This window comes from Aquarana catesbeiana, linkage group LG01 (assembly GCF_042186555.1).
Source record: "Aquarana catesbeiana isolate 2022-GZ linkage group LG01, ASM4218655v1, whole genome shotgun sequence".
Classification (NCBI taxonomy): domain Eukaryota; kingdom Metazoa; phylum Chordata; class Amphibia; order Anura; family Ranidae; genus Aquarana; species Aquarana catesbeiana.
In genome coordinates, this window is record NC_133324.1 from 234,904,639 (window position 1) to 234,919,121 (window position 14,483).

Below are 14,483 nucleotides of genomic sequence, written 5' to 3' on the forward strand. Positions count from 1 at the left end.
GATCTCTGGTGAGTGAGAGGGCACACAGAGGGGAGCACAAATTTTGCACTGATGTTTGTCACTTGGCGCTTTACACTGCACATCCGATTAAGTTGAAGTTGCACTGGAAAAACCTCCTTGGATTCACATGAACTTTATATATTTATTTATTTGTTCACTGGAGTTTAAGGACTTTATATATTGTTATTTTATATTTGATATGAGTTTTTATGATTTATTCAGTGATGTATTAGTATAGTATATGGTAGCGCTCTTATCTTGTTCACATTTTTAAAGGCACATGCACTTTGAGAGCAGCAACATTGAATGTTAGTAATCACTTATATTTATATTTAATTTTATTCTTATCACCAATTATTCTTTTTATAATCACTTGTTTAGCACAGGAATTCACAGTGTTATACACTATTTACCTGTCATCATCATCCTGTTTGGAGAATTCTGCGGCCTGTGTTGCTCCTATCGCCATCCAGTCGACTGAGACAGCGATCAATCTACCAATTGCTGGGAGGAAGATATATCAAGTGCATCTAATGGTGAAAGATCTTCTGCCATCTTGCTTATTCCTGCTAGGTCCTAGTTACTGATAATGCAGCTCTATCTGATGGTGGATCACCACATCTGTTAATCTTTGCTACCCTGTGACACTTTGCGAAGATACCCCTTACCATTCTGTGGATTACAAATATTGCTTCATAAAAGTCTGAGTACTCAAACACAGGATTTAAAGGGCCTCAACACTGGCACACTGTGTGTGTGTGTGTGTGTGTGTGTGTGTGTGTGTGTGTGTGTGTGTGTGTGTGTGTGTGTGTGTGTGTGTAAATAGAATTCCCACTGTCCACTGGTTAGCTAAAACCCACCAGACCTATATAGGCTCCTATAGTCAGTAATATCGCTTTTGGGTAATTGTTGAACATTATTTTTGTATTGTGCAACTGACAGTTTCGTTCGCCACTCGCTTAGTGCATTTCAGGCAAGGCCTCTCACTGGCTGTTAAAGTGAATGAACACCAATCCTGTTTTAATTTACTGAGCAGTTGTATTATGTCATTGCATTTGATATTGGTATTCTGTTAATCAGTTTCTCTCTTTTCAAGGCTTATTGCTAGTTCTAATAAAGCCCAGCTAAAAGTTTAAATGGTGTATTGGTGTTACTTGGATCCAGGTGAGGGTGAGCCATCACTGGTGTGGGGCAGAAAACCCATATATTACAGCGGCCCTTGCAGGGGGTAACGCTACATGTGGGGGTTCTCGTCCGGGATACCTTCTGGTCCCTGTCACAGAGTGATGACTACCTCTACCAGCCAAGTCACCATGATGGACCCGGTCATTGCTGCCAAGTGGTGTGAACAGCAAAATGGCAGGTTGGGGCTCTGTGTAATTATGAGTCTCACTGGTGCCACCTGGACTGAGAAACAGGTCCAGCAAGTAGTGTCAGCTTTGATGCCTGATCAGAAAACATTCATTCTGGACCTGAAAGTTGATCAGACAGCCTCTCGCACCTATGTTTTGCTAGAATTTAAAAGAGGGATCCTGACCTGTTTCCAGGGAGTTAGCATACAGTTACCAGGGGACCTCGAAGCTTAGATTATACAGCCAAGTATGCTGGATGATCACCCTAAAAATGCTAGCTCAACAACATCAGGACCAGGAGTATCAGCTACTACTTCCACTTTGGCGCAAAAACTCAGCCGCGTCTGCCAATTATGGCTATTGAAAGTTGCAGTTCTATTCTGGGAAGGTCCCTGTGCCATCTGGGGAACAGGACTTCGAAACCTGGATAGTTTAGGCAGTGCAGGCTGTGGAAGAATGGGAAGTCGCTGACACAGTAACAAGACAAAGGTTAATCAAGAGCCTAAGAGTTCTGGCTTCAGGTGTAATCAGAAATCTAAAAAGGGACAAGCCAGGCTGCACAGCCACTGAGTGTCTAGAAGCTTTACGAGAGATTTTTAGAGGGGTGGAGGACTGTGCTGAGCTAATTTAGATGTTCTCACACACCTATCAAAATAAAGGAGAAGAGTTATCCACTTATGTCTGGCAGCTGGATAAAATCTTTCATCAGGTCATTCCAAAAGGAGGCATGGAGCAGAGTCATGCAAGCAAAGCTTTATTGGATCAAATTCCTAAAGCAGCACTGCCACTGGGTCCCATAATGTTGAAATTCCGGACTAGAGATCAGAACAAGCCATTGACTTATTCCAAATTGGTCAAAGCTATCCTAGAAGAAAAAGCTTTAATTAAGGCAAAAAAACTGCTAGTGCTTCACATGCAGCTTTAACTGTAGAAGTAGGAACCATGGGCATAGTGGAAGTCCAGTCTGAAGTAATGGCTTTGAAAACTCAGATGTCACACAGATGATGGAGTTGATGACATTACTGTCTGCCAGGATTGCCATAACAGAGGGGGAAAAGACATTGAAACCAACTAGGGCAGAGGCAATACAGAATGTTCCTGCTGGAGAACCCTCTAGTTCAGTGGTCTGCTATACTGTAATTGTGGGGGTATTGGTCACTATCAACGTGACTTTCCCAGGCCACCAAAGCCACGAAGAGAACATCATAAGCTGGTGGGAAACTCAAGAGGGCCCTGGTGAGGGAGCCAGCCAGGTGCCCATCTACAGTAAGTCAACTCACTCCATTTCCCAATTCTTAAACGAAGGGCAAGTAAGGCCTAAACCTTTGTACCAAGCCTAACCAAAAGCCTCAGTCAGGCTGCTCAAGCCACTCTCAGAGTTCTCAGATCACGGGAGATCAGTGCACACCACACCCAAAACCGTCAGTCCAGACGACAACAGAAATGGACACAGGCTAAAAGTGGGATTCAACCCCAAAAGCCGAGCAAGCTGCACCAAAACAGCCAAGCAAGTTCCCTAACAAGCTGGTGGGTCCTTTTCCTATAGTGCCAGTTCAGGTGGAAGGTGTATACACGAAAGCCCTTCTAGACTCTGGCACCCAAGTGACTCTAATTTACTGTGATTTCTATGATAAACACTGAAACACCCGCCCTTGCAGAAGTTAGAAAGTCTAGAGATCTGGGGTATAGGCAGTAAGAAGCTCCCCTATGACGGATATCTTCCAGTCAAGCTTGATTTTGGCCCATCTGTTGTAGGGCAGACAGAGACTTCCGACACATTGGCCATTGTATGTCCCCCCCCCCCCCCCCCGGGGCTAATCAGAGTTCCACGATTGTGGGGATGAATACTGACTTGGTTTGAAGGTTACTAACTCCTCAGGTATCAGAGGGTGAGGCTGCAATTAAAAATGTACATCTGATGTTGCGCTCAGTGTACCAGCGATTGGTCCAGGAACAAAAGGCCCCAACAGAAAGAGTGGGAAAATTGTAAAAGTTGAACAAAAACTGAAAAAGTATTGCAGCCAGGTGAAGTAGCATGTCTGCAGGCTTCAGTCAAACTGAATTGGGAACAACCAGGTCCTTATGTTATACTTGAAGGTGACCCACAGAAGACAGATTTGGGTTTGGAACTGATTCTGGAAGCCATTTCTATGAAGGCCTTACAGAGAACCCATGGAAAGGTTACTGTCAGTGTTTGTAATGTTACTGATTCTCCAGTGAAGATTCAGGCCCGAATGATGATAGAGCAGGTAAATCCAGCCACACCCATCACACAACATGGTGTAGTGGGGGAAGCCAAGGAAGAGTTACCAGAGGAGTATCTCTATCCAAAATGGAAAGAACGGGCTACATCTTGGTCGGAAGACTCTGGGAGGGCATACTATGACGTCCTCCCAGAATTGCGCTTCCGCGCACCCCCTGGGGCACGCACCCGGGAATGTCCGTGACTAATGGGTAATAACAGCGGCCCTTTACCACGTGATCACACCGTCCAATGACGGTGTGATCACTTGTAAACAAACCGGAGCATGTCTGGTTCGGCTCCATGCTCCATCCATGGCTTATCCATGCTCCATCCATGTCTCATCCATCCATCCATGGCTCATACATGTCTCATCCATCCCCATCCATGCTCCATCCATGGCTCATCCATGCTCCATCCGTGGATCATCCATCCATCCATCCTTGCTCCGTTCATGCTCCATCCATGGCTCATCCATCCATCCATGGCTCATCCATGCTCCATCCATGCTCTATCCAAGCTCCTCCATCCATATTCATGGCTCATCCATCCCCATCCATAGCTCATCCATCCCCACCCATGGCTCATCCATCCCCATCCATGGCTCATTCATGGCTCATCCGTGCCACATCAGTGATCATCCATGCCACATCCATGGCACATCAGTGATCATCCGTGCCACATCCATGCCACATCAGTGATCATCCGTGCCACATCCATGCCACATCAGTACCCATCCATGCCACATCAGTTCTCATCCATGCCACATCCGTGCCACATCAGTGCTCATCCATGCAACATCAGTTCTCATCTGTGCCACATCCATGCCACATCAGTTCTCATCCATGCCACAACCATGCCACATCAGTACTCATCCGTGTCACAACAGTTCTCATCCGTGTCACATCTATGCCACATCCATGCCACATTAGTGCTCATCCATGCCCCATCAGTTCTCATCTGTGCCACATCCATGCCACATCTGTACTCATCTGTGCCACATCAGTTCTTATCCATGACACATCCGTGCCCATCCATGCCACATCAGTTCTCATCCGTGCCACATCAGTGCTTATCCATGCCACATCAGTTCTCATCCGTGCCATATCCATGCCACATCAGTTCTCATCTGTGCCACAACTATGCCACATCAATGCTCATCCGTGCCACATCCATGCCACTACAATGCCCATCAGTGCTTCACAAAAGTGTAATAGGTGGTCAAATTAGATTTTAATTGAATGTTTCTAGAACACCTGATGGTGCTCCCTGCATGTTGGGCCTCTGTATGTGGCCAGGCTGTGTAAAAGCCTCACACACGTGGTATTGCCATACTCAGGAGGAGTAGCAGAATGTATTTTGGGGTGTAATTTGTGGTATGCATATGCTGTGTGAGAGAATTAACTTGTTAATATGACAATTTTGTAAATAAATAAAAAAATAAATCAATCAATCTTCATTTTGCAAAGAATTGTGGTAAAAAATGTCAAACTTCAAAAAACTCACCTTGCCTCTTACTAAATACCTTGGAATGTCTACTTTCTAAAAAGGGGTAATTTGGGGGGTATTTGTCCTGTCCTGGCTTGTTAGTGTCTTAAGAAATGAGATAGGCCGTCAGCACATCAGGTGTGATCAATTTTCAGTGATTGGCACCATAGCACCATAGCTTGTAGACTCTATAACTTTCACAAAGACCAAATAATTTACACTGATGTGGGTTATTTTTACCAAAGATATGTAGCAGTATAAATTTTGCCCAAAATGTATGAAGAAAAATTACTAGTTTGCTAAATTGTATAACAGAAACTAAAAAAATGTATTTATTTATTTTTATTTTTTTACAACATTTTCGGGCTTTTTTTTCATTTATAGCACAAAAAATAAAAAACCCAGAGGTGATCAAATACCACCAAAATAAAGCTCTATTTGTATGAAAAAAGGACAAAAATTTCACATGGGTACAGTGTTGCATGACTGAGTAATTGTCATTCAAAATGTGAGAGCACTGAAAGCTGAAAATTGGCTTGGTTAGGAAGGGGGTTTAAGTGCCCAGTGGGCAAGTGGTTTAATAAATAAAAAAGGCCATAAATAAAGTGAGTGCCATACACTATTCAATTTTCGTGCAATCTCCTACTGCAATTAGGTTAATCTTCTGACAGTGCAAGGAACCTCCAGTTTCCACACCATGCACACCAGAGTGCCCTTCACCCCACCTTATGGGTGTCTGCTCACCTTAATTGTTGGACCCCCACTGCACTTTATTTACTGTACATATGTACAAATGCAACTCCTCTCCAGTCTTTCTCTTTCCTCACAGATCATCTCCCAATGGCAAGATAATATGTTCGAAGCAGAAAGACACTGATAGTGCAGATCATTCTCACGATTTTTATTGAAATTGGTAAAAAAAAAAAATAAATAACACTCACATTTCAGCAGATAAAACAAACTGAGAAAGCACGGACAGTGCAACTTGTGATGGTAGCAGTGAATTCATCACAGTGAGTGGAGTCTGGATGCCATATACTGGAATATGGATGTGACATGCCTTGTTTTATTTGCTGAAATGTGAGTGTTTATTTGCCATGTGGTGATCATATGACCTCAGCTCTCAGCTGCAAAAGGGGCTTAGAGGGGTGGGGTGGATTTGCAGTACACTGATCTTCACAGTAAATGCCTGTCCAAGGGTGGTTGTATCAGCAGAAGATCATTGGAGGACAGGCAGGCTTTTGGAGCACAGCCAGAAAACTGACCACGCTGGAAGGGATGTGTTTCTATGCCTAGCGTGGTCATTTTGAATAAGGAAAGCAGGGAGATAGGAAGGAATACCAGGTATTTCACACAAAGGAAGCAATTCAAAGAGAACAGAATACTTTTTTAACACAAGTACATGGAACAACAGGAACATATCAGGAATATGAAATGTCGGGGTAACATATTCTTTAGGTGCTTTATTGTTCATGCTTTGTCACGCAAGGTTACACCATTCACTGTTTTATGTACCTCTGCTAAACAGTGATATGGCCCAGGGACACATGATGAATTGGCTAAATAGCCACAGCTAAGTTTAACACAGCAATAAAATGTTCAGAGACCTTATGGCAAATATAAATTTTGCTGTGCTGCCAGTCCAGGTTTACTATTAAATATGCATGCTATAAATATATAACTTTAATAAAGAAGGAACTGCGTGATACATTATCCTGAAATAACATTTTTTATGTGGAGACAATAATTCCTACCCAATTCGCTCTTGCTCCATCTCTTCCATCTTTGTAGCCCTTGCTATAACTCTGTTAATAATTTCCTTCTCTTCATCTGTAAGGTCTTCATGTTTTCTTTGGTCACCGGGGTATGTTGGGTGCACAGACCATCCAGCATCAAGTCTAAAAATAACAAATGTGTGTTTTAAATGAATGAACCCACAACATATTTAAAGTGTATTTCCACTTTTGCAGTAAAATTTGAGAAAACCACACTATGTGTTCTTTCCCTTTCAGAGATAATGCTCACCAGGACATGGATATGCCTAATGGGCACACAGACAGCAATAAAAACCTGGCAGGTGTTAAAAAAACACCTTCAGTTAAAATTTAAGCATACATCTTTTTTAACATAAAGTCAACGGGTTAAAGCAAAACACATGCAGTATTTTAATTACTGATCATATTTTTCCTTTTTTTATGATTGAACAATTGAAGGAAATGGTTCAATAGCAATTTGAAAACATGGAAACCTCAGACACTGCATGATTTTTGGAATTGGTTGAGTATAGACTGATCATGAACCCAGTGACACAATGAAAGTCTACTCCCAGAAACCCTGAAGACCTGGTTTTAAATGGTTAAACATCTTCCACAGGTCAACCATTTAGAACAAAAACACATATCGTGAGCCCTGATATATAGTAATCAACAAGTTTGTGGTTAAAAGAAACTGGTTCATTATTAAAGGAAATGGGGTATTAAAAGGAAACCTGCACTGAGCAGAATACAAGTTGCCACTGCTGAACATCTTTGGAGTCTCTATATTGGGTCCAATACTTAGCATCTCTGATTCAGATCAAGCATGAAGAGCTCAAGGTCAGAGCAAGATCAGAACTCCTGTTCTGCATAATTGATCTGGGTGAGTGACTTCTTACATTTTGAAGCCACTGGATTAGCATGATGATCCAGAAAAATAGAAACACTGCAATTAAATTATACTATGGCAAATTATATTCTTGCCCAGTGACTGTCTAATAGGTTCAGCTTGTCTTCTGCTGTGCATAACCTGTCACCAGTAACAGCTAAATGGGTTTTATTTTTCATGCCCTGGGAAACACTTTCCTGCTGCCAATGTACCAGTCTCCCGTAGCTCTGGTCCAGGTTGCATATTTCTTAGCGGTTCAGTATTATCCAGCACAATTACATTGCACCCAGAATTTTACAAAAAAAATGCAAAATAATATGTTTAATATTACATTACAGATGTATAGTTTTATACTGTGAATACTGTATTTAAATACTGTATACTATATATAGTAACTTCAAACATAGAAACTGCAACCATAAAATAGAAGAAGGTCAAAGAGTGCCTAAATGCTACAGATGTGGCTGGGGACTGGGGAAATGCTGCAGAAGACTGGGACGATGCCCTCGAAGCAACAGATGACGGAGAAACATGTCTCCTGGTACTGTTAGACCTTAGTGCAGCATTTGACACAGTGGACCACAATACTCTACTTGTCCAGCTCACAGAAGTAGCAGGAGCCACAGATTCTAGTCTAAAATGGTTTGCATCCTTCTTAGAGAATCGCTCGCAGACAGTGAAACTAGGAGCATTCACCTCGGAAACCCGGGCAATCTCCTGTGGAGTCCCTCAGGGTTCACCCTTGTTGCCAGTGCTATTCAACATCTACATCCGCCCTCTCCTCAAAATCATCAAAAAATCAGACCTCTGCTTCCACTCATACGCTGACGATACCCAAATCTACTTTCGGATCACCGGACAAAAAGACCACCATCAGCAACTAGAGAAATGCCTCACTTTAATAGATGACTGGATGACCATTAGTTCCCTCAAACTCAACGGGTCAAAAACAGAACTTCTCTACCTACACGCTAACCAAAATCCCAAAACCAATACCCAATGGACACCTCCCGCCATCTTTGGACAAACCATCTCTCCGAGCACCAAAGCCAAAAGTCTTGGAGTTATCTTTGACTCAGAAATGACAATGGATGCACAAATAGGATCAGTAGTTAGCGGATCTCACCATCTCCTCTGCCTGCTACGCAGACTCATCCCCTTCATCCCAGAAGATGACAAAACAGCAGTAGTTGGAAGAATCATCAATTCCCGTCTCGACTACGCAAACTCACTCTACATAGGATTACCCCAATATCAGCTTGCGCACCTACAGGCCATTCAAAACACGGCGGCAAGACTGCTAACAGGAAAAAAACCCTGGGAGTCCATCTCCCTATCCCCGAGGAGCCTACATTAGCTAACAGTAAAGAATCAGATCACATTCAAGACCCTCTGCCTCACCCACAAATGCATACAAGATAACGCCCCTAAATACCTCAGACAGAAAATAAAACACTACACACTGAATCGCAATCTCCGATTATCTAGCCAAAACCTCCTCCTCGTTCCCGAATACCCCTACAAAGCAAGGGGAGAACGAAGATTCGCAGTCCAGGGACCTCGGCTATGGAACTCTCTTCCGACTCACATCCGCATGGAAGAAAACCATCAGGCCTTCAGGAAAAAACTCAAGATTTACCTCTTCTAAGAAGCTGACAACACAAACACATCAGCGCCTTGAGGCGATTCAGTTCGCATTTGCAGCGCTTTACAAATCATACATTCATTCATTCAAAACTATTAGTGACCGTAGCTCTGGTCCAGGTTGCTCGACTATTAGAGATTATCCATGTCTTTATGGATCTTGTTTGTGCACTGCTGTGTACTCATGTTGGAACAAGAAGGGGCCATCCCCAAACAAAGTTGGGAGCATGAAATTGTCCAAAATGTCTTGGTATGCTGATGCCTTAATGCCCCATACACACAATCGGATTTTCCGACAACAAATGTTGGATATGAGCTTGTTGGCGGAAAGTCCGACTGTGTGTATGCAACATCGAACATTTGTTGTTGGACTTTCCGCCAACAAATGTTGGCTAGCAGGTCCTCAAATTTTCCGCCAACAAATGTTTGTTGTTGGACTTTCCGATCGTGTGTACACAAGTCCGTCAGACAAAAGTCCACGCATGCTCGGAATCAAGTACGAGCTAGAGATATAACTAACATTGGTAATGGAGATATCACGTACGTCTTGTACGTCACTACGTTCTGATTGGTCTATTGTTCCCAAGAGCTCATGCGCGGCTTTTGCAAATCAATAAAAGTGGCGCTAAAGGCCAGTGTTTAAACTGCCAAGTGTGCAAAATAGTTCTATAGACTAAAGTGATCTAGTGCTGTAAATGCTACATAAACAATACAAAATTATTACATAAATGTGCAAATGAAATCGTGACAGTGTCTCTGAAAGTATACCATACACGAAGCAATATTAAATCGTGCACTGATATCAATAATAGAATATGAGTGGTTTAGTCCATAAAAAATCCATAGACAGGACACCGTGCAGGAAATGTGCAGTCTCTGAAAACAGTCCACCAATTCACTCAGTGATAGTGATTCCTCTCCCTTTGAACTCAACACTCACCAGCTCAATATGCCTCACACTCTCGTGTTTTGGCAATAAGGCATAAGTATAGTTGGTCAATAGAAGACGGAAGATCCAGATTCCTTGATAAATCGAAGTGTCACCTCAATGTATAAAAGAACTCAAAATAGTGTGATACCGTAAAACATGTAAAATTTATTTAATTAAAACCTTCAATCATTGCACTCACAAGAAAACTTCTTGAAAAAAGCCAAACTGATACTGCAAATCAAATCCAAACACAATCCTCCTCTGTGAAACGCCCAGCACCACTATGGAAATGACGGTCACGGCGGACCTCAAGGGACAGCGTTAGATCGATTCTCACCCCACTTCCCTGACACGCTGCTGGTGTAGATATCCTGCTGTTAGGCAAGCCCAGGGGGCAGCTCCTCTGTCACCCTCGAACTCTCTCGCCGGTGTACGGAGGTACACAACCACGTCCCGTCCGTCACTGATTGTTACTGGTAGATGCCGTACAGCCACGCCCCGACATGTTTCGTCATACCTGACTTCCTCATGGGATTGGCTGTACGGCACGGCATCACCTCCCCTTATACCCTTCACGTCTTTCGACGTAGCTGTATGCTAATGAGTCTTCCCATTCCCAGGTGTCCCCGCGGCCCTCCAAGCAGCGATGCTGGGCCGATCACAAACTCCAGAGAGCATAATCATTATACAATGTCCTCAGTGTTAGCGGAGCATATACATCCCAGATGTGTTGCATAGATCGAATAGCAAAAATTCAAAAAGGGTATACACAAAAATGCAAAGCAAACATTCAAAGGGGATGTAAACTAGATAGAAACTTTTGGTCATAATCTTATTCATAAGGTACTGATTGATCGTATACATACATCCTATTTACTGGACAACTCCCAAGGACTTGTTCGCCTAGAAGTAATACCTAGTGGCCTCGTCCTGATACTCTGTGACATATAGCCAATGCATGCATCCCATACATTGACCGATCCAGATCTAAAACACGGGACCCTTCCCTAGACATACCCCTCATTACCCTTATCTAATAATAGGGAAACTAGATAAATGTGAAAAACTCCTTTCCTAACTCTCTATTGTATATCTGTGATAAGTGAAAAAATTATTTATTATTATTGTTGTGCACTAAGTGAATCTATATAAATTATTAGAGAGCTTTAGTGCTGTTAACCACCATCATAGCCCCCTAGTGGTGAAAGTGAGAAAGTGACTTCTCAGTTTCCCAAAAGTTAAATAAAATTAAAGTAAAATTAAATAGAATTGAACCGCACAATTACCATCCCCCGTGACCACTTAAAGTCATTCAACCTACTGGTGTGCCAGATTAGTGTAAATTCTGATACCTGTGCAGTGTGCTTCAAATCTATAAGTGATGAAGTGTCTATAAGTCATTGTTTCAAAAAAATTTTTCAAAAAAAAAAAAAAAAAAAAAATTATTATTTTTTGTGTAGAATTCTAAAATTCAAACTAATGATATTCAAATTAATAATATTATAAAAAACAAAATGTGCGGTGAAATAAACTGTTAAAAAAAAAAACTGTTAAAAAAAAAAAAAAATATATAGAGCAAAGTATGAGCAATTCTCATTAGGTACCCTATTAGACGTCACTGATGAAACAGTTTAAATCTACCTCAATATTGAGGCCCCTAGGGGCAAGGCTCTTCAGACGATATATCCATAGGGTCTCCCTTTGTGAGAGGTCCCTTACTCTGTTCGACCCTCTCCACGATGGATACACACAATCTAATCCACAAAATTGTGCTAAGGAGGGGTCTTGGTGATGTTTCTCTCGAAAGTGTAAGGATACACTATGGTATTTGAAGCCATTCTTAATATTCATAAGGTGTTCAGATATTCGGACACGGAGTAGTCGTTTTGTCCGTCCAACATACAATAACCCACACGGGCACCATAAAAGGTAAACCACGTGTGAGGAGTTGCATGATATGTATTCTTTGATTTCAAAGATTTTCTGGTCTGTGCTGGTAACAGTTGTTATCCCCCTATTGGAGACCCTCACGGTTTTACAACACACACATTTCCTGCATGGGAAAAAACCTTGTAGGTCAATCCTTAAAGTCTGTTGCCCTGGTGGGTTCAGGATCTTTCTTACCACTCTATCTCCAAAGTTTGGAGCTCGTCTGTAGACAAACTTAGGTGATGAGGGCAAGATTTGGCCTAAGTGTCTATCCCTACCCAAGATATGCCAGTGCTTTCTAAATATTGCTTCAATATCCCTATACTGGAAATGAAAGCCTGTGATGAACCTGATTTGTTGTTGAGTTTTTTCTCTTGGTGGGTGTCCCCTACCAAAACATTGGTTCCTAGGTATAAGAGCTATTTGCTGTATTGTGTTGTCCAATATTTGCTCTTGATAACCCTTCTGTAAGAATTTGTCCTTTAATATTTTAACTTGGATATGGTAATCCTCCAGCTCGGTACAGTTTCTTCGTACCCTGAGTATCTGCCCCTTAGGTATATTACGAATCCAAGAGGGGTGGTGCCCACTGGTGATGGTCAGATAGCTGTTGCGATCCGTCGGTTTGAAATAAGTTTTGGTTTTCAAACCGTTAACATTTTTTTCGATAGTTACATCTAGGAAATCGATAGAGGTATCACTGATTTGGAATTCCAATTTGATTCCATTGAAGTTATTATTCAAATGTTTCAAAAATTCAATCACTGATTCCTTCGATCCCTCCCAAATGAACATCAGATCGTCTATGAAGCGACGATAAAACTTCAACTGGGGCCTATCGATGCTAAAAACCCGTTTATCTTCCCACTCAGCCATAAACAGGTTGGCGAGGCTGGGAGCAAACTTAGCTCCCATAGCCATGCCAACCTGTTGTGAAAAAAAGAAACCGTGGTACCAAAAATAATTATGGGACATGCAAAAGTCCAGAGCATGTCCCAAAAAACGTTTTTGCGTATGAGGGACTTCGTCCCTCCTACTAAGTGCCCAATTAAGTGCCAACAGTGCATCCTCATGTTTAATGATAGTATATAATGAGGACACATCAGCCGTTATCAGGTAGGTTTCTCTTTCAGGATTGATCACCACTTCCCCCAAGAGTTGTAACAGGTCTGATGTGTCCTTCAAGTAAGCTTTAGTGGTTATGACACTGGGCTGCAAAAATTTGTCTAAATATTCACCCATACGTGCCGTAATAGACCCAATCCCGTTCACAATAGGACGGGCCGGTGGGATTTGTGCGTTCTTGTGAACTTTCGGCAGTGTGTAAATGATGGGGATCCTACATACTGAGGGCACTAAATAGCGTTTCTCTTTAGCATTCAAAGCATTGATCTGATGACCCCATTCGACCAACGCATTCAATTGTGTTCTATACGCTTCCGTTGGGTCGCCTCCCAGTTTCTTATATGTAATTCTATCTCCCAAGAGCTCCATGAGCTGATGGTGGTAGAAATCTTTGTTCAAAAGGACAACTCCTTCCCCTTTGTCCGCAGGGCGGATAATGATGTTTTTCTTCTTTTCCAAAGATTTTAATCCATCTTTAATATACCTTGGATTTACCATTTTCTTAACAGGGAGCTCGTCGATGTCTTTCAACACCAGATGCTTGAATACCTCTATGAAATGGTTGTTTGATAATTGTGGATTAAACGTTTACTTGTTCTTTAAGCCACTGTCGATTCTCTGTCCTCCTACGTTAGCTCTAATCCCTGATTCTACAGGGTGGCTGAGAAAATATTTCTTTAGGTTAAGTGTTCTGATAAATTTGTGTGTGTCGATGTAAGTTTCAAACTTGTTCATCACTCTCCTAGGGGCACATTTAAGACCAGTCTGTAGTATATTCAGTTCTTTCTCATTTAATTTAGCTTCACTCAAGTTAAATATACCTGTCTCTACATATCCCTCGATCTTTTTCTTGGGTTGTCTCCGTCTGCCTGCCCGGCATCCCCTTCTCCTCTTTGGTAAGGGGTCACTTCTCGATTTGGATAATGTGGGGGCCCAGTTGGATTGCCTCCCCTGCGTTCCCCTGGATGTATGTTCCTCCTTGGTGTTCCACCCCCCCTCCCCCCCCCTCCCCCGTTGCCCTAAAAAAGGTCGAAAGACGTGAAGGGTATAAGGGGAGGTGATGCCGTGCCGTACAGCCAATCCCATGAGGAAGTCAGGTATGACGAAACATGTCGGGGCGTGGCTGTAC

The 14,483-nt window shown here is 42.4% G+C and overlaps 1 protein-coding gene across 4 annotated transcripts in view; it reads right to left on the reverse strand.

Annotated features, from left to right (window-relative positions):
- The window catches only part of RPH3A (rabphilin 3A), a 433,918-nt gene that overhangs the window by 219,092 nt on the left and 200,343 nt on the right, over window positions 1-14,483 (reverse strand). For all 4 annotated transcript variants that reach the window (XM_073625921.1, XM_073625905.1, XM_073625913.1 and 1 more), the window contains one exon: window positions 6,837-6,980. In XM_073625921.1, the coding sequence (XP_073482022.1) occupies window positions 6,837-6,980 (144 nt within the window). The remainder of the gene's footprint in view (window positions 1-6,836; window positions 6,981-14,483) is intronic.